The 27,468-nt window shown below is 41.4% G+C and overlaps 1 protein-coding gene across 1 annotated transcript in view; it reads left to right on the top strand.

Annotated features, from left to right (window-relative positions):
* Positions 1-25,703, top strand: part of LOC135707715 (T-box protein H15-like) — a 107,879-nt gene extending 82,176 nt beyond the window's left edge. Inside the window, exons 4-7 of the mRNA XM_065229601.1 lie at positions 5,749-6,034; positions 23,834-24,078; positions 24,700-24,711; positions 24,803-25,703. Of these exons, the coding sequence (XP_065085673.1) occupies positions 5,749-6,034; positions 23,834-24,078; positions 24,700-24,711; positions 24,803-25,313 (1,054 nt within the window). The 3' untranslated portion in view covers positions 25,314-25,703. The remainder of the gene's footprint in view (positions 1-5,748; positions 6,035-23,833; positions 24,079-24,699; positions 24,712-24,802) is intronic.
* Positions 25,704-27,468: the final 1,765 nt, after the last annotated feature.

The following is a 27,468-nucleotide window of genomic DNA, read 5'->3' as shown; positions in this document are numbered from 1 at the left end:
TCCACACAGCGCTGATACTGCTGCCAGTTGACACGATGGTAATTTCGCCGGGAAACTTGAAACCTATTGGCCGAGGAACCTACTTCGGCCACCACCGGATAGTGGTCCGAGCTCAGTTCCTGATAGGCGATAGATTGGGAGATATTATCGCCAATGTTGCTGATGAAGATGTCAATGATGGCATGAGCTCCGGATCGACTCAACCGGGTGGGAGTGTCCGGACACAGAATGTTGTAGTGGGCTTGCTGCAGATCGTTGTATAATATTGTGCCGTTCTGGTTTCGCCGACTGTTGCCCCAGACTTAATGCTTGGCGTTCAGGTCGCCAACGATGACGAAATTTTTCCGCCGTCGTGTTAGCTTGATGATGTCTCTTCGGAGGTCTGCGGCCGAGCCGTCCCTAATGTTGGTTTGCTTGGGGCAGTAGACCGCGATGATGGTGATTGGACTAAGCAATGCGCTCACCTCAACTCCGATGGCTTCGATAATTTTCAACTGGAAGCTTGGTAGTAGCCGGCAGCTGATGTTTCGTCTCGCAGCGATGGCCACTCCCCCTCCCCCGGAGCTGGTGCGGTCAAGCCTTACGAGCCGAAAGTCAGGAAGGAAGACGTTTAACTCGGGCTTCAAGTGAGTCTCGGTGATGACGTCTATGTCGATGTGCCGTTCGTTGAGAAAGTCAACAAACTCGATGTTTTTGCTCTTCAAGGAGCAAGCATTCCAATTTACGATCTTGATGGCTTCACGGTCCATACTAAGTGACAAGGGACAGGACAGCGTGTAGCTGTTCAGATCGAGTCTTGCATGTGCGCATGATGATGATGACCTCGACCACGAGCGTCACAAGTTCCTCCGAGGTAGCGGTGCCGGTGGTGTAGTGGTAAGCGTGATTACCTCTCACCCCAGCAGGCCTGGGTTCAATCCCAGTCGGCGTCGCTGGGATGTTCTGAGGCATAACATCTCTGATCACGCCTTCCTTCGGAAGGAAAGTAAAGCCGTTGGTCCCCCGTTCATGAGTTGATGGGTCGATAGGTAGGGTCCAGGTATGGGAGCTGCTTCCCTGGCGTCGGTAACATTGGTGCTCAGCACGGAAAACAAGATCGACGGAAAACAAATCACAGGAAAAAAAAAGTTCCTCCGAGGTGAACGGAGAATCGTCGACAGGGTCCCTGAGACAGTTCCAGCGTATGATAAACCAGGGGCGGTGGATGAACCTGGAATTGGCTGGGCCGCAGCAGCAGCGAGAGGATGCTGAACTGTCCGACTGTTGGGAACCATTTGTATATTCGCAGAATTGGCTTGTTGGTTGTTGAGCGGAAGCGGGGCTAGGTTCGGAACGTATCGACGGGGCTGAGCTGGATACTGGACTTCGGTGAGTACAGGAGGCGAACGATGTTTACGGAGGTGACCGGGCTGATTGTTGATTGTAGCCTTCCGACGGATATTTATGAACTCCGGAGGCTTCGTGGATTCTACCACAGTTGACTCACGTTGGCTCGATGTCATCATATTGCTCACAGGACGCAGTTGAGTGAGTTCCAGCACACTTGCCGTAGTTTGTCTTCATGTGGCAGTTTTTGGTGCCATGGCCATATGAGAGGCAGTTCATACACTGCGTTACATCACGATGTTGGGGTTTGTAATGCTCCCAACTGTTGATGACCTGAAACAGGTTCCGGATTTTGGATCTCAGAGCCGCAAGACTGGTGGATCCCTTCGTGAAGTGCACCAGGAACAACTGGTCACGGAAGCTGGTATTGTTGATGGATCGCCAGTTCATCGGGAACACGGCCTCAGGTTGGAGCCCAAGCCGCTCTAGCTCGGACTTCACCGCAGCCGCCTCGAACGACGGTAATCCACGCAAAACCGCCTTCAGTGGCTTACTCGATGGCAGATCATGCGTGAAGAAGTCCACGTTGTTGTTCTTCAGGAAACATCCTATTTGTTTGTACTCCTCCAGGCTGGAGCACATGATTTTGGTACCGATGCTGCATATTGCTTGCCTGCTTTAGAGATGAACTAGCCTATGGCTAAAAATCTCTTACATAAAGATAAAAAAAAATGCTTGCCTGCTTTGTTGAAATATAAATGGTTGAAAACATAGTTGATCGCAATCGAGAAAAGACATAACAAAAAAAATTCCCATCAATACACGTGTTTCACCTTTGGCTTTACTTCGTGAAGGACGTTGCCAACAATTTGGTCGTTTCCTACTACCGACCCGAGTGAGCTATATTACAAAGGGCGTTTGTCATGAAAAATAAAGAAGAAGATTATATCATTATTGCTTTCGATGTCTTCGAGCTTTTTCGTTCGGCTCGTTGATCGCTTGTCATTTTGTCACTTTGAGATATATTTGATTCCTTGCATATTATGCTTCCTTAAGGGGAGGTTCATTTGGATTTGGCCGAAAATCGTGCAAACTTTGCGAATTTTTTGTGGGAAAACGAAAAGACATACAAAGTTGTACTATTGAGTTTAAATGCGTTATACATTGATGACTACAAAATGTTTTTTGTTTTTGAAAAATTCAAAATGGCGGATCTCGTCGGCCTCTGCGTACGAAACAATGTCCCCTGCTGTCAATTGGCGGGCCTTCCGTGGTAAACTGAAATGAGTAACTGTCATATATTATGAAAATACATAAAATTTCCTACGGCAAGTACCTAACCTAAACAAATTTTGAACGAAAAAAACTTAACTTCTTGGACATTAAAAGAAAAGTTATTTTTTACTTTTTTATTTTACTTTGATCTCGTTTAAAAATTATAAAAAAAAAAAACAATTTTTCGTGCCAATAATAGGTATAAGCCGTATAGAAAAGTATTCACTTTAAAACTATGTTTGAATGAAGCGAATCAGATGAATAGAACAAGACTTATCATTGACAAGAGTTCTCAAAACATGGTTCCGAGAAAAACGCGTTTAAAGTTTTTGGTGTGACATGGGTCCGTTCGAGACGCTCTAACTCGAAAAATACGTATTGTATCGGAACATACTTTGACACATATATTCTTCACATGTATAGTTATCATTTTATGTAAAAAAAAATCGATTTTTTCGACAAAATCTAAATGAAACTCTTTCTTAAGAATGAGTTTAACTCACACAATACTGGTATTATAAGCAAAAGGCTTTATTTATTGATGAAAAAACAGTAACAATATTTAAGGTGTCTGTCTTACCCTGATTTTCCCTTCTACGTTCAGAATCATTCATGGAACTGGCATTCTGGCGTAAAAATTCTAAATATTTCAATACGAAATCAGGGCGTCTCGCAATAGTTGTCTGTCGATCATACATGTCTGTGCTTGAAGAAACAACTAACCTATTTTGAGCATTTACTGAAAGTCTGGATTTTAGAAAGGACAATAAAGTTCCATTGCGTCTGCATAGTAATTTAACCCGCACTTAGTCTGCCTTTTTGAAAATTACCTCATTAGCAACATAATCAGCTGCAAACACTCAGCATCTCTTTCCCGCGAAATTGATTACTTGAAATAAGCGGATGCAATTTGTTTCAATTAACTTCACCGGAGGCACCAATCGGGTAGGGTCAGGGCACGGGACGGTGGCAAAACAACAACGGCACCCGGTTCCGGTGATCACCAACTACTTTTAATGGGCGGTCCCATTTCACCGCCAACAACGGGTTCGAGTTCGAAGGTGTTCGATTTTCCACACTGTTCAATTTTTCAAAACGGTACAACTTCCAATAATGACCCGTGCTGAAATTGATCACCGGGGACCGGAGAGCGATTCGAGTCGCGTATTATGTTTTACATAAAAAAAGAGTCCAACGTTTCACTCGCTGTGATGCCTAAGAGCAGTAAATATGGCCTCGGCTCGCTTTCAAGCATCATTAAGTCGGAAAATTGTTATTACCTTTTTGTTTGGACCGACCGACTGGATGACGTAATCAAATGAAGGTGGGAAATTGGCTGCTAAAAAAATGATTTCACAGCACAGAACAGGGAAGCTTCTTCGGCGTTGATCGTCTGCTGATCACCGGGCGCAAAGTGAGTCAACAACATTTTGACCGTTTTGTTGATTTAAATTCGAAAATTATAGATTCCATCAGCACCATTACAAAGCTGCACGATCATTGCACCCATTAGGCTTTCGAAAATTGCTATCCCAGATCAATATCATATGCATATCTAGTTTCCTGCACTTCCTTCGGTTAAGAGGTAATTTCCAATTCTGCTTCTAGCAGTTAGAGAGGAAAAAAAAACGTGCTGAAACGGTACCTCGTTTCTGTCCAGATGGTTTCCTCACGTCGACGACCTGCACCAAGTCCTAATGTCTTGTTCTCATCGTTTGGCAACGCGGGGCAGGTAATTACCTCAAAGCCATCAAACGGCACTTGGCAAGCAGGACAACAACAAAAAAAAAACGGCTCAAGCATCATCTTTGTGCAAACAGTCGTCTACTTAAGCGAATAGTTTAATGAGGGTTATTACAATAAATTATTGATCTCGTTTTTTTAGCCTCACTACCGTATGGCAATGATTTGTTTTGCTTCATTGCATACTTGAGTTGGAGAGTTTGTGTGTGTGTGTTTTTTTTGTCTGTCTGTCCATCGCATCGTTGCCACTTTGATACACCGTTGGTCATTTAGTTTTATGAATGAATTGCGGCTGATTGACTACTGAATGCACGGTTCGTACATGCAATCGGTAGGGACGTACATTGCGAGACATTTCAATCAGAATATAATTGGGTCCAATTTTCTACAGCTGTTATGGAAAATAAAGGTTGAAATATTTTGAGTCAAAGTATGTAATTTATCGATTTTGTTCAACTTGTTGATTTCATGAGCATTTGCACAACAAAGAAACTTTCGAAGAAGAAAATCTACGTCAAGCGAATCGTGATCGTCCATCACGTAGGAGACCACCCACAGTGACCTTTGAATTACTCCTCTAAGCTCGATTAGCATACCAGTTACTTTCCAACCCACTCGAATCAATTTTCAGGCAAAGTAAGATCGCTAACTATGTGCTGAATACTAGATACCATACCATTTGTAATAGCAGCGAATGAAGGAGTGAAATTCACATTTTCAGCACCTTATTCTCAATATAGTGTGGCGGAGCTTGAAGCCACGACTCCAACCAGCCCACCAAATAGAAAAAAGAAAAACCCAAAAACGAGCCAGCTCCTTATCTCATCCCTCTAAATCGCTCAAACTTACACGAGTAAAACACGCTCCGGAACTAGGCATTCGCGTTTGCTTATACAGGAATCTCTCGAAAAGTGCGGTGGGTGGTTCCATCCACCCACCGCAATTTCTCGGCTAACTTCCCACCAATTGAGCTGAGTTTCTGTAGGTGACAATCATAAGCTCAATTGGTTTGAGGACAGGTGAGAAATTTCAGTGGGTGGACGGCACCAACCACCGCACTTTTCGGGGGATTCCTGTACTTATACACAACTCCTTTTGATCCCGCCATGTGCCTTCAATCGAGGCAAGGTGTTCGGCGTTTCATCGAATGCACCGCCACCGTAGCTTCCTCCGCTCGCCGTGAATTCTGATATTAACATTTGTTTCACATTAAAGCATCATTCGCTTCCGAAGAAGAGGGTCTTTGGTGAAGAACGAAGCAGAGATCGTTATCGCGATATGAGCGAACATGTTATGCTTTTATACCGCAACCTTTTTCGTTACAACATTTTTTGACATCGTGTTGAACATCTTCAAACGGTTGTAATTACTAAACTCTTTCCGTTTTTTTCCTTTTCCTTTCAGACGAATGTTCCCGACGGTGCGTGTGTCATTTTCCGGTCCTCTAAGGCAGATCTCCCCGGCCGATCGGTATGTCGTGCTGATGGACGTTGTCCCGCTGGATAACCGTCGTTATCGGTACGCGTATCATCGGTCTTCGTGGTTGGTGGCCGGCAAGGCCGATCCACCGCCACCTCCTCGGTTATACGCCCATCCCGATACACCACTGGGAGCCGAAGCCCTCCGGAAGCAAGTGATCTCCTTCGAGAAGGTTAAACTGACCAACAATGAGATGGACAAGAATGGTCAAGTAAGTGTACGTAATCATAAGCTTTTACCGCCCGATTTTAAGCATGGTAGAATGTTTGATTAGTTTCAAGTATTCATTGTTGGAGCCATACGGAATAAGCTGGATCGGAAAATTATCGTGGTTCAGGAAAATGTTCCACGGAATGCGGGCCTTCAGACTAGAAGGCACCTTAAACGTGCCAAACAGATCATGCGACACATCAAATTACATGAGTAATCTAAAACAAAATCATTGCTGGTCAACATTGAGTGCCCAAGAGTACCTTGTCTGGGTTTGGCAAAACAAAAATAAGATCACATTCTCGACACTCAGTATATAGGATGGAACTCAACAAACGCTTTATGAAAGCGGGGTCTTCATGAATGCTATTGATTATATATGGAGTCGGTCAACCAGCTCCGGAGATATGGCTGGATAATTTTCCGGCAAATACGGATTATGACCCCCTCGAGAGTTTGCTTCGAGAATCGTTCGAGAATGGTTGTGTGTTTTTGCTCCGCTGTGGTTTTTTTTTTATTTTGGGCTGTCTTTGTGCTGGTGTGGAATTTTTCGGTGCTCGCATTTCAAGCTGAACATTGCATCAGGTCCTAAGTAACATTGATCGATTCTGTTCGTCGACTTTCTCTTTAGTTAATAACGTGGGGATACAAATAGAAAGTCGACGAAGAGAATATGTCAATCCCAAGCAACTCAGCTTGTCATAAACTGGTTTACATAACTTATATATGACAATCTCTGCTGTGAAAATATACATCTAGTCACTTATATTCAACTCATTTATAGCCAAAAAAGCGCGAGAGGTGGGATCATACACTACCCGTCATAAATGATGACTCGCGTGGAAAAGTATTGCAACACTCGTTTGAATACTGCATCACCCCAAAAAAGTTTAGCATCACCCAAGAAAAGTTTATATTTTCACTAAAATTTGAACAAATTCACTGTATCACTGTTAAATAATTGTAGTAAACATTCAGAAATCCAGAATTAGACTATGAAAGTGTTGCAGAAAATGATGGCTCCCGGTAGAGAAGTTAGATATCACTATGGATAGTACTGAATCATTTCGAGCTAGAAATCATTTCAAATTTATTGATCTAGTAGATAAGTTTGAAATCACTATGAAAAATAGTAAACCATTAAATATATATTGCCCGCCATAAGAATAATATCGCTCCACTGAGAATCAGACCTGAATCTCTTGAAGTCGTTCCGATTCTATACACAAAAGTTTGGTATGATTTGAATTTGAAGTGAATCAGACCTGAACAGTTTGGAATCACTTGAATTTGATGTGAATCAGAGCTGAAAAGTTTGGAATCACTTGGATTTGATGTGAATCAGAGTGGAAAGCTTTGAATCGCTTGAAATCGATGTAAATCAGGACAAAAAAGTAAAGTATCACTTGAATTTCGACTGTTTACATTGTAAATTATTTTCTATCGGTGTCTGCACAGTTCTCAACGGCTCAAGGCGAAAGGAGTCAAGCATTGAACAGCGTGCAGCGTGCATGGCCCTATATAATGAAGGACTTTCGACGACGACTCCTTGAAGTAGGGTTGAAAGGCCGTATTGCTGCTAAAAAACCTCTGAAGCCAATATTATGAAAAAACTGCAATGGGCCAAAGATCACGAAAGCTGGGATACAAACCAGTGGGCGAGAGTACTATTTACAGACGACTCCAAATTCGTCCTATTCGGCATACGGCGAGTGTTTGTTCGCCGTCTTGTCGGTGAAAGAATGAACCCTAGTTGCATAGTACCTACCGTAAAACACGGAGGAGAATCGGTGTTAGTTTGGGGTTCATTTGCTTGCAAGAAGCGGTGTGACTCTAAACTTTTCAGCTCTGATTCACATCAAATTCAAGTGATTTCAAACTTTTCAGGTCTGATTCACATCAAATTCATGTGATTCCAAACTTTTCAGCTCTGATTCACATCAAATTCAAGTGATTTCAAACTTTTCAGGTCTGTTTCACATCAAATTCAAGTGATTTCAAACTTTTCAGGTCTGATTCACATCCAATTCAAGTGATTTCAAACTTGTCAGTTCCGATTCACATCCAATTCAAGTGATTTTAAACTTTTCAGCTCTGATTCACATCCAATTCAAGTGGTTTCAAACTTTTCAGCTGTGATTCACATCAAATTCAAGTGATTTCAAACTTTTCAGGTCTGATTCACATCAAATTCATGTGACTCTAAACTTTTCAGCTCTGATTCACATCAAATTCAAGTGATTTCAAACTTTTCAGGTCTGATTCACATCAAATTCATGTGACTCTAAACTTTTCAGCTCTGATTCACATCAAATTCAAGTGATTTCAAACTTTTCAGGTCTGATTCACATCAAATTCATGTGATTCCAAACTTTTCAGGTCTGATTCACATCCAATTCAAGTGATGTCAAACTTTTCAGTTCTGATTCACTTCAAATTCAAATCATACCAAACTTTTGTGTATAGAATCGCAACGACTTCACGAGATTCTAAGCTTTTCAGGTCTGATTCACCGTGAAGCAATTTTATTCTTATGGCTGGTAAAATATATTTAATGATTTACTATTTTTCATAGTGATTTAAAATTTCTCCACTAAGGATCAATAAATTTGAAATGATTTCTAGCTCGAAATGATTCAGTACTATCCATAGTGAAATCTAACTTCTCTACCGTGAGCCATCACTTTCTGCAAAACCTTCCTAGTCTAATTAAGAGCTTTCTGAACGTTTACCACAATAATTTAACAAGAATACAGTGATTTTGTTCAAATTTTAGTGAAAATATAAACTTTTCTTGGGTGATGCTAAACTTTTTCAGGTGATGCAATATTCAAATGAGTGTTGCAATACTTTTCAAACGCGAGTTGTCACGTGTTGCTACAACTTTATTGAAGACGATAAGTCTCTATCTGAATCAGATAAAAAAATATTTTTTTGATCTCACTTTGAGGTACATTAATCACAAAACCGTCTACATAAAAAGAAGCAGATTAACATATGCAAAAACATCTTTAAACAAACTTAACCCCTAAAATCAATGTTTGAGAAGCTATTAAAAAAGCGCACGAAAACGGCAAAAAGCAACACTGTGCGCTGTCGAGTTTGAGTTTGAATAAATACCAGGTCCTATCATATTAAGGAGCCTTGTAGTAACATCGCTTGATTATCGTGTGTTTTGTGAAACTTAACATCGTCATCAACGTCCCCGTAGGGGTCGGTTTTGAATGGTTGCAATAACAACGCGATCGTAGCTTGTATGATGTAATATGAGGGGCTTGGTGGCCTTAGAGCGACCATTTTTGATTACTGAGTAGGACATCATGAGTTTAATCTTAAGCCTCTTAACATTCAAGATCAGTTAATCGCTTTATTTGATAATGTGAATACATTGCAATAACAACAAATCGATCATTTGTGTGTTGAAATAAAAGGAGCTCGTTTGCCTAGTGGCAAACGTTTTTGCTTACTGAGCAGAATATCGTGGGTTCAATCTAATTTAGAAATAAGACCTAGACAATTCCACTGTAGAGCAGTGATCAAATCCCCGACCTCGTTTGGAAAATTATCCTTCGAAGTAAATAATTGCTGTAAGGAGGGGCCACTTCAATGTCAATTGCTTTAAGAGGGTCTTCACAGAAGGAAGCATTGTGCTTGTGTGTTCACAGTGCTTTTGAGAGGATCAGAAATATCGACGTACTTAAGGATACCGTCCACAATTGTATCAAATGAGAACAACCCAGATGAAGAAGGGGCTTCTGTTCTTAAAAATGGGCCATCAGGGGTTTTGGATGCCCCCGGGAGGGGTGGAAAATCATGAGTATAGTCAGTACTGCGGAATCCAGGAGGAGTAGAAGTCTCATTGTTTCCACCACTCCTTGATTTGGGCAAGCTGATTTGGGGTTCCTGATTTGCAACTTTCGGAAAACAGAAAGAAACTCCCTCCTCAGCCAAGTCAGAGTCAGACTCGTCATCAGACAAAACAGCAAAGGGATTTTTGTCGTTGGTCGATGGTGTGATTGCCTTTAGTGTTGCTGCAAAAGACTGCCTTGAACGCTCCTTAAGAGAGCGTTCTAGTTTCTCCCCGCGTTGTTTGTACGCCGGGCACGACGAGAGACCATCCCAAGTAACAATTTGGGTTTTATGAGGGTTCTGTACACCATTTTTAGACTTGTAGAACGCTTTAAAACCTCGATAAAAATTGCAATGGTTCTTGGGCATGAGGAGTTCCCTTACAGTACACGCATTTTGGTGCAGAGACTGTGCAGGCGCCATCCTCGTGCTTCTCCCCGCATTTGGAACAGAATGAGGCTGCAGAGGCCCTATGGAACAAACAAGCGCACAGGTAGCCCAGCTCGATGTACTGAGGAAGGGCTGAACCAGAAAAGGTCACCAGAAACGACGCTGTGGGGTTAACCTCGCTGAAAGATACTGAGCCCAGTTTCTGAACTTCCAGTATCTCAACCGTGGGAAGCAAGGGGTTCTTGAAACGGCCAACCACCTGCTTCGCCAAGATCTCGGGGGTAAATTTGGGGTCAAATTGACAACGGAAGTATTTCAAAAAAAAAATTCCTAATAAATTTCTTTTCAAGGTTTTTGGAGCAGATTGCATCTAATAACACATAGTTTCGGTGGACACAACTAGTTAGTAATGAAAGAATTAGTGAAATCCATCGACAAATAAAAAAGTTACAACCTTTCAAAGTGGCCTGAGGTTAAATTGACCCCAAGTAACAGACAAAGGATTGATCATTTCAAACGTGGAGAAATTTTAAGGATTCTGGGACTAAAAATACGGTTGGATCCTTACCGGGTTTGCGGATTGGTATGATTTTTGCTATTTTCAAGATGCTTGGAAAGTACTACAGTTCCAAGCATCTGTTGAAGATTGTGGTTAGAAGAGACGGCACTTTCATGCTGAGTCTCTTCAAGATCAAGTTGAATATGCCGTCAAACCCGGGAGTCTTCATGTTCTTGGTACATTTCAGCGCTGAGCAAATCTGTTGTACTGTAATCATATCCGCCGGAGGCACGACACAAGGGGAGGCATCTAGATTTTGAACGCATTGCTCAACCCGATCTTCGAGCGAACTCTGGATATTCGAGCCAAGCAAATGCGATGAAGCGACATGCTCGCCGATCGCATTTGCTTTCTCCTGTGGGGTGATTAAAAGCCGATCGTCATCATTTTCGACTCTGAAAGGTGGAACGGGTTTGGGATGAGTTTTCAGGACCTTGGCTACCTTCCAGAATGGTCTGGAGCGGTCGTCCAGATTCTGGACAACACGCCCGAAACTTTCATTTCGGAGTGAGTCCATTCTGGAAGCAATCTGCCTGTTCAGATCGGCCATTTCACGTTTTTCGACCAGACCTCCAGTCCTCTAAAACTGGCGTCTACGAACATTTCTCATGTGAATCAAGAGTTGGGTGTGGGAATCAATGGCAATAAACTTACCCCTCACAGGAACTCGTCGGATGCACGCCTCGTCAGCCACGGTTATGGCTTGGTGGAGTCCCTCCAACGCTCGGTCGATGTCCTCCACGGTGTCAAGCGGCGGGTTGTCGATGAAGGGCCCAGTTTACGCGTTGGTAGTCCTTGTGCAGACTTGAAGCAGGGGCCACGTTGTAGCCCACTTCAACCATCACCGGTTGGTGGTCGGAGCTGAGTTCGTTGAAGGCTACCGGCTTGGACAAGCCGGTATTTGTCAGGAACAGGTCTAACGTCGATGGGTTGCCCGCCGGTGAGATAAATGTTGGCTCATTCACAAACCAAGCGGAGTACAGCCCAAGCTGCGAATGGTCGAACAGCAGACGACCGTTCTGGTTCTACTGGTAGTTCCGCCAGGCCTCATGGCGAGCATTTAGATCTCCTCTAACCACGAAACGAGAACCGGTACGGGTGATGGTGGCCAGGTCCTTCTTGAATTTAGCCGCTAGTCCACTGCTGGCGGCACACTGTCGAGGGCAGTAGACGGCGATGAACTGGACGTATCCAGTCGACGACTTCTCCTCCACACCAAGGGCCTTGATGATAGAGGTGCGGATATGGGACAGAGTGCGGTATTTCATTCCTTTCTTGACGACGACCGCAACAGCACCCCCCTGGAGCTGGTGCAATCAAGCCGAATAATGCTGTGGTCAGGCAACCAAGAGTTTATTTTAAGGCTATATCAATTATTTTCTAGATGAATTCTGATGATAATTTCTAAGCTGGATAATTGTATAGGGTACTCTAGCGATAAATTGAAGGGAATTTTAAGGGGATTTGCTAAGGAAAATTGCAAAAGTATTCCAGCTTAAATTCCAAGTTGATTCTGAGATGAACTACGAGGGAGTTCTGAAGAGAATTGCTAGGAAATTCAGTGTTTTATTTCAAGGCAGTTCGGTAAAATTCCATGGTGTTTCTGAAAAGAATTCCGAGGAGATTGAGAGTAAATTCCAATGCAGTTCTGAGTTAAATTCCAAGATGACTGTGAGGAGAATTCCAGGTGAATTTTATGAAGAAACCCGATATAATTCACTGATTTTTGATATGCGCACCCCGTTAAGAAATTTCCAGGATTGTATGTTCTAAATGTACAAACAATTTAGTTCCCTCTTATTTGAACTTCGTTCACCACAAGAATCTTTACGATCTTATACTTAAACTAGCCCTGGTGAAGATCCCAACCCCTGGCTCGTACTGCGTGTTAGGTTTTTCGTACTGCGTACCAATGCTACCGACGCCAATGCTATCTATCTACCCATGAGCTGGGGAGAATCGAATTCTTGAAGACGAAAAAGCTGTAATCAACACTTTTTCTTGACTGTAAAGTCGACTCAAAACGACTAATTCGGGGATCTAATCGGTTCAAAACCATGATTTTGTCTTAAAGAATGAAATTTAAATATTTCTTGTAATATACCGACATACTACGATCTTGCCATCTAGTCCTGAACTGAAGTGTCGCACTCACATCAGCAACGCACCCAAAGACCATTTCAACGACCCTGTCAAAACGTTTAAACAGAGCAGTAAACAACTCAACAGCACATGAGCAATGTACCCGGCCGTTCGTTCCGTTCCCATCCGTTAGGTTATGTACAATTTCTCATGTAAAACTGTAACATTGTGACTCGGGTGTGGAAGCGGAAAGGGAGTTGGCCAAAGACCAATAAATAAAGACTCACTCCTTCCCGGCACATGCTGCCACAGCCACCCACTCAGCTCCCGTTGAAGCCATCGAATCGGTTGCAGCGGGTGGCAGAATGACGACGACGACGACGACGACGACCAAGACGAAGACGTCTACGATGGTAATCTATAAATTATGATTTGATGAAATTGATACCATCGCCACACAATCGTCGTCGCCGTCGAAGCTGCCAACGAACGCCAACAGCAACAGCAGCAGCAGCAGACAGGACAAATCCAACGAGTAAATGGAATGGGTCGGGAGGGGGAAAGGAATCGACGAGGTGTAACGAAATAACAAATACCAATAATAAAGATATAAATATCACGGCAGAAAAATCGATACGCGACGTGTGGCCATTCAAGGTGTCATCGTTCTTTCGAACGGCACGTCACGTCTAGGACCATTTACGTTGGAAATTGGAAAACTCAATTAGAATTAAAGACGGTTCTAAAAATGGAAATGCTTTTCCGACCCCTTTCCCTCGCCAATTGAGAGTAATTAAAGAGATGCTGAAAATGAACCATTCTATGTACTGTCAACTGGCTCTTAGGTAGGTCGTTTTCCATATTCTTCTGGCAAGCTGAAGCAAGGCTGAACCCGCCAACAGCGACGAGATGGGCTGTGAAAAAGTTTTTCCCCCCGAAAAAGAAGCGAATCGATTTGTCGTCAGCTTTTGGCAAGTCCTGGCAAGTTGCTGTGGATTCTACCGTGGAGGAGGGAGAAATGTTAACGGGATATGAATTCTTACGTTCGGAAGCTGTTTCTTTGATCGTCAAAAGTCAAAGTCAAATTCACTGGAATAGTGAACAAAATTGTAAACAGGAAATTTTAGACTTATCAAAGATAATTTATGCCAATGCCCGTCACAAAAAAAAAAAAAACAAAATCCTCGTCTCGCATTGAGCGCGCACTGAGAAATGGTGTGCGAAGTTGAAGCTGGATCGGTTGGCTGCCATGGCAACCACGTTGGCTCCTCTGTGTCCCCACATTCGTTTAGAGCGGAGTTAGGAACCCACCCAGTAGAGCTGCTAAGTTTTGCATGTTTTCCACACAGCACCATTGTGCCCATGTGAGAGTGTGTGTGTGTGTGAGAGTGTTGGTGGAAAATTTCCACCCCATCCCATCTTGGAGCGGACCATAAGCCACGGAAAGGCGGTGAAGCGCATGTCTTCACCAAGTCTGCCGACTAACAATCCTCCCGCTTCGCCGGGTACCGAGTGAAGGTAAATGGACAAAAGTGTGGCGTTGTGTCTTTTAATTGAGAGTGGGTGGTTTGGAGAACTGGTTGGTTGGCTGCCTGTGGTAATGGCGGGCGTAAAACAGCAGTCAGTGTGCCGAGCGTGGTGGAGGTGACACTTACGGAGTCGAAGCGCCGACGATAAAGTTTTACAGTCCGTGTGGGTGTGTTTGTGTGGGTGAGTGTGGGTATGTCTGTAAGGCGCCGATTTTTAGCATACAAATGGCTCATAGCACCGAGTGAGGTGTTAGGTTGATAAATTAGGTACGAAACATCAACTAATGCACAGAGGCACTACCACTACTAATACAACTATCTCTGCCGGAAAATTGAGACATTTTCAAGGGGTGGTGGTTTGGCATGAAGGCACTGAAAAGCTGTTGATTTCTAGTGTTGAAACGATTGATATGCTGTGAGCTTGACAGATGAGGTTACAGCCCTTTGCCTTCAGTATTTAAGAAAAAATTACCAAGCTGGTTCCAAAAGTAAACCATCGTTAAGTTAATGAATCAATCAAGAGTCGCATTCTTCTCCAAGCCTGATTATTGCCACCCAAAAGTGATTCTTCATTCTGTTCAAACGAACTGCGACACTTCTACTTCTTTTACGATATCAATCAAGGTAAACAATGTTTTAATAGCTTTCGACTACCCGCAGTCAAATTTCCATAATTTACCAATAATCGTAACTCCGACAATCCGCACCGGACTTCATTCCCATCAATCACAAACCAGTCTCCGCGGGATACTGGCTCGAGAACCGAACCTAGCTAGATTTCACCACGTTCTTTTCGTAAGGTGCGGTTCGCACCTGGGAAAAATCCTTCCAACCTAACGCCTACAACTTAATTAAATCATCGCATGAAGCCGTCCGATCGCTACTTTCCTCGCAGTCAGCCACGGTAAGTGTCATAACATTGACACTTTATGCGAGCCTTTTCCGTTTGACGAGTAACGAACGGAACTGGGCCCTAGAGTGGTCAAATATTTGCATACCAATCCAAACCTACCCCGGACGGAGAACGACGCCGAGGACGACGTGTGTAATCCTAATTTTATGTTTATTTCACCAACGTAACACATTCGCACCTTTTGGTTTCGGCTTTTCCGACAGAGCCTCGCCGATTCGGAAACCTGAGACCTTCGCTTCATTGGGCCACCTTCTCGTTTTTTTTTTTTTCTCCCGAGAAAAACTCCATTTACCCCTAATGTGTATTAATATTTATGGTGAGTGGGAGAGTGAGTGTCGATGGCGATGTGCAGGGATAAGTGGAAAGATGCCTCTGATGTGCGATTGGGTTTCCATTAAAGGATTATGTATTTTTTGGGGGAGGTAAGGAAGTTGAGCTTGGCTAAACCATTTTGACACCTTTACACGTCAGGTGATCAGCCCAATTCTGGTGTTAATGTAATCAGGAACTAACAATCGGTGATAGCTGTCACAAAGAATTTTTTCTTATAGCTTGGCGTGGTAAGATTAGGAAATAAATGTGTCACGAAATATATATAATTATCTATATTTCCATTACTAGTACTATTTTCCAAAAGTTCCAAAAGTACCTAACGAGTAATTAATGTACAAAAAGTAACTGATGAAAATCTCATTTTTCAGGGATCACCTTATTTTATTAAATAAAAGCAAGCAATCGTGAACCATTAAAGAAAAAATGATTTCTTTTGCAAATTTGCTTTGAATAGCTTGTTCTAGTGATTTTAGTGACCTAGTTGATAAAATAAGTGACCAAGTAGTGACCAGGCATGGAAAATCATTTGCATTCATTTCGTGCATTCATTTACATTCATTTGCCCTTTTTTTTTTAAATAAACAGAGTTCCGCAAAATTATGTATAGAGCTTTTGTAGGTTTTGTTATAAGCTACAACTTTTGTAAAAAACTCAAATCCGTATCTCTTAAGCATGACGAACCAGAGCGATTAGAAGCAACTACTGTTTTTCAATAAATGTATTTTACATTCACTGAAAAACAGTAACAAGTTCTGCCCGCTTTAGTTCGTGATGCATGAGAGGTACAGATTATGGTCCTACATCATTTTGCGCAATGGTGTTGACGAAAAAAGTTAGAGGCAAATGAATGTAAATGAATGCCTAAAATGAATGTAAATGATGTTCCATGCCTAGTAGTGACTTATAGTACACACCAAAAAATTCTGAATTTTACTGGCGATGTAAACATCCATGCATGCAAACATTCATACATGTAATCTTCCTTTTCACGTAAACTAGCAGCTTGCAAGAAAAATTGCAAACAAAAGTGGACAGTTGCATAAAATATATGGAATATTACATGACATGTCTCATAAATTTACACGATCTATAATCTAAACTTGTATGATATATGACGCTCCATTTATGTGCATCATAGTAACGGAAATTTACACTACTTTTTTAGCTGTGTAGCACCGGAGATGCCAGATTTTTTTCAGAAGTCTGCGAAAAATGTCTGTGAATTTCAGTTATGTCTGTAATTGGGCTGCCTAAATGGGAGGGATGGTTTTGGGGAGTGGGGAGGTTTTTTTTTTATCGATTTGAACCTCATTGGAGTTGGGAATGCATCCATTTACGTCGTATACGTTAAAAGCAACTAATAAAAAGATAAATACACAGCTAAAAAAAGTAGTGTAAATTTCCGTTACTATGATGCACATAAATGGAGCGTCATATATCATACAAGTTTAGATTATAGATCGTGTAAATTTATGAGACATGTCAAGCAATATTCCATATATTGTATGCAACTGTCCACTTTTGTTTTCAACATTTCTTGCAAGCTGCTAGTTTACGTGAAAAGGAAGTTTACATGTATGAATGTTTGCATGCATGGATGTTTACATCGCCAGTAAAATTCAGAATTTTTTGGTGTGTAACGATTGAACGAAAAATGAGGTTGACTCAAAGTTGAGATTAGATCACTTATATTCTTGAAAACTTAGTTAACTCATAGGCTGAGTAAAACCACCCGAGCTTTTACAGGAATTTGTTTTCTAATATAAACAACATCTCGAAGTTCATACGAAATTTGTATATTTATAGAATGAGTAAATTTTTCGTCGATTTTTGTGATATTCGAAAAAATTTATGAGGCTCGGAAAAATTTACTACTATTAAACTACGTTTTGTAGATTTTGAGTAGTTCAAACTTAAATTTGAGTCAATTTTAATAAGCCATGTAGTGTGGAAATCTGCTAGTTGCTTAGTACTGGTCCTTTTGCACGCCAGCAGCAGGGAAACGAGCACATCTTAGTGAGAGATTCAACTCCACCACCACCTAAATATGGCAAAATTGACAATCAAAAGAGCAATTTATAAGCTTATGAATGCGATTCTAAACATTTCTTGCTCAAAAAGTGTTGATGAATCAGGATCAGGACGATTTCAGGAATACCTCAATAAAGATCATCGAGAAATGGAGAGTGCTGCACTACGAAGCCAAGTACGATGAATTGGCGCTTAACACTTACACTGTTGTAACGATTTTTCAAATACAGTTTTATAATAAGATATATTAAGCAACATATTCATTACATTTTGCAGTTACACAACTGAGGGGGAAAATCTTGGCTAAATATAACACAATTTGTTGATACCAACCTTTTTGCCTTTCTCGTTCACCAAAGTGTACCGAAAGGCTATGATATCACTTGAAAACACAATTTCGTGCCAAGACCCGGAGAGACAAAAGGCATATACCAATAGACTCATCTCAACGAGATCCTTTGAAAAAGTTTGGTATGGGCCTGTGATTTTTCTCGATTTTTTCTACGTTTTTACGACTCTTATTCAGGTACAAAATGGCGAAAATGGCTGTTTCGTTCAGCACTAAAGCTGCATTCGGGGGTGGGTGCTCTTGAATAAAAAGATGGAATAGGATGGAAACACACTGTCGGTTTCATTCAAAGGGGATGAAAGTTATCCGCTTCACATTTCATATAACTGATTTCTATAAGATTTGCTTCAAAATTTCGATTTTTTAAGATAAATTCGAGTCGTTATGAATAATAACAAGCACCTGCCGATATTATCCAATTTCATACACTAATCATCGACAATCTTGGATGTGGTAGAATTATCGAGCATTATGCTGATGTTGTTTTTTGTGTGTTTTGTGGTGTGAACTGTCACTTTTTTGAGCACCTGCTTTTGTGATTGTTACATGTTCAAACTTAGGAAGCAACGATATTTGCTCGGAGATTTGGCAACAGAATTGATGGCCAAACGTGACCAAACCCAAGACCAAACGATAGGTGCCATCGATGCTGATCTTCACCGGATGCCTTAGATTGGGGAAGTCTGTTGAGGTGGTGATGGAAATCAGTAATGTCTTTGGAGATCTCCGAGAATTCCCATTCGTGACATATGGGTTTCCGCACTTCCTATAATGTGTGTAATGCGTTATACTATCACCTCAAAATTTCAAGAGCACAGCTACAAAACAAACAACAATGAAACTGGAACTTCACATTTGATGTAGCAAACAGGGAGTTCATGAGTGATGTCACAACTGTGTCCGAAATTTGTGCTCTAGAACACTTGAAGTGATAGGGCATCTCAGCCATCATCAGAAAATTTGTGAACTCTTCAAGGAATCACCATAAATGATTTTTGAACATACAATTTTCGATCAGATTTATCAGCCAACAATACTAAAGGGTGGATCAGCAAATTTGTAATAACCTTAAATTGCAAACTGAAGCACGCCTACGCAAACCAATTCCACCATCGGATAGGAGAGAATTTTTCCTAGCCGACGGTGTTGTTGATTTGCCGGCTATTTTCCACAGAGATGGCGCTGTTCCACTGGTAGGAAGTGATAAAAATCCCCATGTAGAAATTTTGAGAAGTGAGAATAATTCGCTTTCGGTGTTTTAGGTCAACAAAAGTGAACGACAACTTGAAGAAATTAGTCATGAAGTTTTTCGTTCAATTTTTTTCCCGGAAATTATTGTAAAGAAGCTGAAGTTAATTAAAGATGAATTTTCCCCAGACAGCCTTACCTGTTTTTCAACCAGTCCCCAGAGAGCCAAAAAATAAAAATTTGAGAGACAAAATTTGCTCTCACTAGTTCAATTTCTCAACATACCATGTATTTTGATGTCACTCTATTTGTGATTTCCCTCTCACATACTACAAAATAGAGTACCTGACACTGCAAAACATGTCTGGTACCTCTATATATGCATTTAGATTAACATCTGAAGTCCCTTTTTTTAAATATTTTGCACAAAAGAAACTTTCTGCCCCACCTCATTCATAGAAATCGACGGGAAATCCTGTGTGTGCAGAATGTGTAAATGTATAAATGTATATATAGAGGTACCAGACATGAATGCAGAAGCTTGACAAAATGATTAATTGTTGGTTGAGATTTCACGATGTTCTTTTCTTATAAAAAAAGGCTGTCATCGTTACCTGTCATAATATTTATAGATATGTGAGATTCGACCGATAAAATTCGATATTATTTGTTTTTACAGATTTAAGCACGATTCTATCGGATGAATCAGATAAAATGGATTTCTCCGCCTAAAAATCAATAAATCAATCTTTAGAGTAATGTTTGGCAAAATTTGAATAAATTTGGGACTTTCTGCCCCTTATTCACTTTTTCAGTGACAGTGACTATAGACAGTCAAGTTGTATACTAGCAATCGTGAGTTGACGTATCCAATCAAACCATCAAATCGTATGGAAAATGTTCGTTTTTACAACATGGCAGCACATTGACAGGTCTATAACTATGACCGTCTATAACAGTGACAGCTAGTTCATAAGAGGGATTTGAAAACGCGCGAATTTCTAATGCGTGTTGCAAAATACATCGCACGTGTAATATGTTGATATGTTTTGAGCCTGAAATTGCAACTTTAGACTAAAAGTCTTTTGTACAAAGTTGTTCCTTGTAGTTAGGCCCTCATTTTTATGACAATGAATTCATCGACGGCTTCCTCATAATCTGGGCTTCTGAAATTTCCTAAAAAGGTTGTGACAACACGCTGGAACGATTTCCACGCTTCTTCCTCATCTGGTGTCAAAACTGTATTGAATGCGGAATCATTGAGCAGTTTTTTTTATCTGTGGGCCAACAAATACACCTTCCTTTATCTTTGCGTCAGATAAATTTGGAAATACTGATTTCAAGTACTGGAATGCCGGCCCTTCTTTTTGCAACGCTTTGACGAAATTTTTGAATAGCCCAAGTTTTATATGTAGTGGTGGAAGTATTATGCGTTCTTTTACCACAAGAGGATCATTTTTAACGTTGTCTTTAACAATTGTGAAATTATCCCGTTTTGGCCAATCTTTTCGGACGTAGTGTTCCTTACGAGCTCGACTGTCCCATTTACACAAAAAACACATATATTTTGTGTATCCCTGTTGCAGTCCAGTCAACATGGCAACCACTTTAAGATCGGAACAAATTTTCCAATTGTGTTGATTGTAATTTATCAAATTGAGCAATAGAGCCATTGATTCATACGTTTCCTTCATATTAACGGCATGAGCTAATGGAATAGAAGGTTTCTCATTCCCTTGATGCAGTAAAACGGCTTTCAAGCTCAACTTGCTGCTATCGATGAATAAACGCCATTCAGCTGGATCATATGGCTCACCAAACTCTTCAAACAAGCCGTTTACGTCATGGCAAAAACATGCCTTGTCCTTTGTAGAATAATATTTGTCAAATTTCTTGTGACGATTCCTGTGACAAGAAATTTTGACCTCCTTGCTCAGCATGTTGTGTTCTTTCAAGCGTGATGCCAGCAATTCGGATTTCTCCTTTGATAAGTCGAGATCTCGCACCAAACCATTAAATTCGGATTGTGTAAACAGTTTTGGGTTTCTTTCCAATTCCACCTCGAAGTCTTCCTCGCATTCCTCCTTGAATTCCTCCTCACTTTTTGTAACGGTCGATTCAACAGAGGGCGCTCGTTTCCGCTTTGGATAAACAGGATACGGGATCGAACTTGAATGTGGAACATGTTTTGTCATAGAAGCCACTTGTGGATACTCAACTGTTTTGTGACGTCCTTGTTGCTTAACTTTTGTCAAGCAGAAATAACAATCCGTTGCATGACAAAACGGTCGACGCCATATGGTGGGCATGTCAAAGGACAAATAGCGACTGACAGATAACAAATGAGTGAGTTAGTAAGTAAGACATTAACACTTATCAAAAATAGATGAAGTAAGATAATGTCGATCAGGAAAGAACAAAGCACTACCATGCAGTACATAAATTGTTTATATGAAAGTTATTCAAAAAATCAATTTACCTTGCGCCTGACATCCACCTAGCTAAGCACGTTTTGCACGATCTACATAATACTTTTGGAATCCACGGTTCGTCAAAGTCTCCAGGATCAATTTTAAAATAAAGCCTGTATGCAGTTTGCAACGAAGCAGTGAAATTGACCGATTTTGTAAATATATAGTTGCCACACGCGTAACAAAACTTTTGAGGATCATTTTTACACTTGAATTCACGTTTTGTCCTATACATCGTTAAGCAATGTTAAAGAAAGAAAGCTGTCAAATTGAGTTGGTTGCGTTAGGTTCTCGCCGAGCGGTCTCACAAACACTAGCGTAAATTATATTGTTGAAAATATCCCATTTAATTTTGCGTGACAGCTGGTAGTGTTAGTGAAATGCACCGTATGCGTACACGTCCGCAGAAAGGCTTACTGGAAGTGGTGCATGAACCTAGGAGCGGGACAACGGCCAATCTTGGAACATTCAATTTCCATGATTTTACAAAAAATTTCATAAATTCGACAATTTCCAACCGATTTCATCTATTAAAGGCTCATTTTCTCCAGTTTTTAATGGACTTTAAGAATAAATTATGGAATGATTTTTTGAATATTTTTATCCCATTAAAAATGTGGATTAAAACAAGATTTTTATGGAAAATCCGCAGGAAAAATAAAAAAAATGCTGTAAATTTTTAAATGACTTCAAAATAAAATTTTTAATTAAGACATAATATTCTAGTGAACGATAGCAAATTTATTAAACTTCATTTTCATAAAAAAATATTTAAAATTGGTGCATTAGTTCCAAAGATATTGACATTTTAGTAATCGTACTTTTGTCCAAAATTCAAAAAATCAAAATTTTTGAATATCTCAAAAATGGCTCTACTTTAATTTTTTTCTGACCACGGCATTGAATTCAGCGTAGGATTTTGCATTATAAACGTTGGTCAACCACTAAAGTTCACACTTTTTATGTTGTTTTGTAAACTAGTGTAATTGATCCAATATTGGTATGTAAACTGAGCAAAATACACTCATAAAACTGCCCTACACATTTGGCTCTAATCCGATAAATACATGAGATTTGACAGTACATTTACATACTGTGTTGCAATAATTTCGTGTTCGCTCATTATGATTTTATATCATGTTGACATAATTTTATAACAGTCCTTCAAGTTTCTTTACATCTAGGTAAGAGAGAAACATTTCACAGTTTCACAGTTATTCGAATCTAGACATCATTGGCGGCTTAGAGTTACAAACCGGTGCTCAAGCAAACAAAGAACGAGTCCAATTCATACTAAACGTCGAGTTTGGATCGAATATCCAACGGTGTGGTCTCCCAAAACCGCGCTCTGGGTCAGTAGTGGCGCCACAGGTGGTCAGAAAATCTGCATACGATGAAGATGCTTATCAAAACCACACAAACTTCTTCGATGGTGGATCGAATGTCGATGCTGGTCCGATAGTAACCGCACGCAGCGAGTAAATAGACACACTGAAGTGTCCCACAATGTTCGAGGCCCGTGCCTCGAAAAACATATTTTTTCGACCGTTTATAACCAAACGATAATTTAATTGCTTGAATGGCTCGGGCTTGAAGAAGAAGAAGAATCACAATTAAACCTGTCGATAATGATCTGCAAAGTTATGAGCAGCCGGTGTCCGGCGGTGCAATTTCAGGTTTGAACAATTAGGCGCGTCAAGCGTTTAGTGTGTGTGTGTGTGTGTGTGTGCGTTTGTATGTGGGCACGAGGAGGATGTAATTAATCTTTGCAAAAGTGAATGCGCCGACATCATCAGCCATCGCCCTCTAAAGCTGTCGCCATAATTATTGAAGCAGGCATCTTTATCGGCTCTCTTGGGGGGCATTCACGGCGCGGCGCCTTTTGGTTTATGAGTAGATAGGTCCGCTAGAAGAGGTCGTAATTCTTCCGTGACGTAACGCGTCGATGACGTGGCGACAGACGGTTCTCGGTGCTGGGAGATTGATTGCCTGTGGTAATCATTTCCTTAATTCATCCCTGATCTTACCTGTGTTTTACGAACCATTAGCAACCTCAACCTGGATAACGTATTCATTAGACATTCTTTTTTCTCTCTCTCAAAACAGATCATTCTCAACTCGATGCACCGATATCAGCCGCGGATCCATCTGGTCCGCCTCGGTCCCGGCCAGCAGATTCCCACTAGCCCAAAAGAGCTGCAGGAAGTCGATCACAAAACGTTCGTCTTCCCGGAGACAGTGTTTACGGGCGTCACGGCCTACCAGAACCAGCTGATTACCAAGCTGAAAATCGATTCCAATCCGTTCGCCAAAGGATTCCGGGACTCGTCCCGACTGACGGATTTCGACAGGTAAGACACATTCACCTCCTAATGCACCTGTCTCAATCACCACCACCGACCCTTCAAGCCGAATATTCGAACCCCGTAGAAAAACAAAACAAAAACATGATTTATGATATGTTGAGATGTTAACTTAATTACATTAAACTAGCAATTTATAATGTGTTTTCTCGGATTTTCGAAGAACAAAGCCAAAAGCGCCGACACCGTTTTTATATATCGCGGTGCTCCCCCCACCCGCATCCCTTCTTCTAACTCCAATCATCCCGAGCTGGCAGCCGCAGCATCATCATCGCCGCATTTTGCTGCGCCTTTCATCGAAGAGTTAATTTGGTCCGAACGAGGAGCGCGGATCGAGATGCCGAAAGGCGTCTCGCAGAATCCACGCCCCAAAAAAGCGCTGGTCCGCCGCGGCCGATGATCGCCGGCTTCTAATTAACGGGTGTTGACTCGGTGATTAATGGTTGCCCCCTTTGATTTGGATTCGTTTGCCTTCGATCGATTGCCGATCGGTTTTGTTCTTCCAAAATTCTGCTCCGATAAGAGCTCGACCAGCTTTGCATTCCGTTGATTATCATTCCGATTTGATGAGTTTTTGATTCAAATTTTGTCTTTTGTTTTTCGTTTCAGTTTTCCCAACATGTAAGTAGCCAGTTGTGGTGTTTCGATCAGTTTTCGAAAGTTGATATATTTACTTACCAAAAACCGAATTTTCTCTGTCCTCCCCTTCCAGAGATCCCATGGAAGCTCTCCTCCTGGAGCAGCACCTGCGTGCCCCCCTGCGCCTGTTCCCCGATCCCTTGCTGGCCCAATTTGCCATGGGTCCTGGTCAGGAGATGGACGGTGCTCACGTAGCCCTGCTGGAAAAAGCCCGCCAACACCTGCAGATCTGGGGTCGGTCACCGTACAACGATCTCCTGCTGCCCCAGATGTACCAACGCCCACCCCAAATGAATCTAGGAAGCTTCTGGCAGAGCCAACCGTGGCCCCAGCAGCTTCCTCCGGCTGCATTTCTGCAGAGCGCTGCAGCGGCCGCCGCAGCATCTGCCGCCGTATCGCAAGCTTCGACACCGCCACCTTCGCATACCACGGTTTCAACGTCCTCGTCCAGTTCGGGGTCTCCGTCGCCGTCGGATATGCGAGCCAAGCACTTTGGCAACCGTTTCAGCCCCTACCAGATGCCACCGCAGCATGTGCCTCCACAGCACAACCAACCACCCTCGCCCCGAAGTCCACCGAATTAGAGAAAATCGAAATACCATGCAATACATACGCGGGAATGATTGCATTCTGAATCTGCTTAGGTCCTTCGTTTCTATTCACTGTGTAAATATCAAGTTCTGTCGATCGCTGTTATTTATTTTGCTTCTTTTATTCTGTGTTGACACAAATTTTTCGCCCATCAATTGGTGTATTCACATTGTTAATCGATTTTTAATGGATTTGTAATTTATTCTTAGTTCACTTCCTAGGCAAACTAATGTAATATGGTACTATAATGCTACATGAATAAAATAGTGGCACTGAAAAACGTGGTTGATATTCTCACACAACTTGTTGTGATTCAAAACAATTTGAACGAATTTTCTTGTAAATAGAAGAACGGGAAATAAATAATACTGTGAGTTCAATAATACGCCGTTTGAAGAATTTTTTATTGAAAGAAATCCAAAGACTGCGGAAGGTAGGTATCGATTTAATGAGGATTTTAATGTTATCATCTCCTCCAAGGACCAATTTGCTTAATTTGTTTTCCAAAAAATATAAACCATTTCAAAATAATCAATATAGGGGAATTTACGTATTCTCGTCAATCTAAGCAGCGTCCGCACTTCTATAAGCATATTCTCAGCGTCACGCTCATATATGACGTGTCTGTTTGTTTACATTCATCTGCTGCTTGCTTCTCTATCCATTCCAATCGATAGAATTTTTCAAAACGGTTTTAAAGCGTTTTTACAACGCTCCAAACTTCTCAGGTGAGTGTGACTATTGTTGGCAGACTCTTTTTCTTCGGCAACCTTCCCATTAGAACTGCGTGTTAACCAGCTGTTCTATTATCAGCAACTCGAAATCAACCCCATTTTGTAGTGCTTATGCTTCATTTGAAGAAAAATCTGGCATTACAGGATTGATCGGTCATACAAATATAATCAGATTGAAGCTGAAAGACTTAAGAATCGTTTGAATACATTCAGGGAAGTGTGTTGATGGGAAAACATAATGAAATTAACGTTTAAATTTTGGTTGCCGAAAACAGTCAATGGGTGCCGAAGCCAACATTTACCCTACCTATTCAAAAACAAAAAAAGAAGACTCGCTCTAGATTTCAAAATAAAATATTATATCGACATGTAAGCGATGATTTTAAAGCCGAACGCTGCATCATCCAAAAGCAGGCTTGATGAAATTCTTCAAACTACCTGGAGGTTTTAAAATACTCTTGTCCTGCGAGTTTAGGCAGCCCCCGATTCGAGTGAGTGACGCCAGAAATATGGAAGAAGTAAACTAAAACTTCTCGGGTGAGAGAACTCAAGCGAGAGAATAATTTGACGTGAGATGCGCTTTTCAAGGCTCCGGATGACTGTTTTGTTCAAGGCAAGAAGCTCAGAGTTCATCCAGGATGAGAGCAAGAGCGTGTGATAGAAAACATGAAAATCAGTGGCAGCACAACTCACTCCCGTTTTATCCCCCTTCCTGCGCAAGCTGTGAAGCTCGATGCTTTGATTTGAGAGTAGGAATTCTACTCCTCAGAAAAAAATGTTACGCTCGGCTCAGTTTAGATTCGTGAGCTCCATCAATCCTGTCCAAAAGTTGATAATTTAATTTAAAATACCATTTATGTTTCAGCCACTGAGGTGTACCCTTCCAATACTATCACTTGAAAAACACATTTCGATTCAAGGCGCTGAGGGTCATGAGTAACCGCCACCATGCCACGCCGCTGGCACCGGTCATTTTCTAAATCTGACTTAGGACGGTCAAAAACATTTTCTACCCTTTTTAGGCGTTTTAAGGCTTGTAATCGAAAAAAAATGCTCCATTTTTATCCGTGTGTAACTTTTTTATCCGTGGGTAAAAATTGATGAAAATCTGGGTATAACTAGTTTGGTGTGAATTGTTTACATGTGCAAAATTTCATAACAATCGGTTCAGTGGTTACTGAGATGTCATCAAAACAAGAAGAAAATCGACGGAGAATTTTACGCGCCGTTATGGAAAATCCGACTGCGACCATGAGATGGATCGGAAGACAACTGGGAATCACCCATACAACTGTGTCTCGGGTGGTAAAATCGTTTAAGGAGTCCCAGACGACCGAGCGGCGGGCTGGAAGTGGAAGAAAATCGAAGACAGCTGACCCTGTGAAGGCCCGGAAGCGTAATCCGAACCTTTCGA

This window comes from Ochlerotatus camptorhynchus, unplaced genomic scaffold (assembly GCF_037179485.1).
Source record: "Ochlerotatus camptorhynchus isolate MF236.1 unplaced genomic scaffold, CSIRO-AGI_Acam_v1.1 ptg000316l, whole genome shotgun sequence".
NCBI lineage: Eukaryota > Metazoa > Arthropoda > Insecta > Diptera > Culicidae > Ochlerotatus > Ochlerotatus camptorhynchus.
Note: the sequence above shows the minus strand (reverse complement) of the source record. Positions and strands in the feature narration are given on the sequence as shown.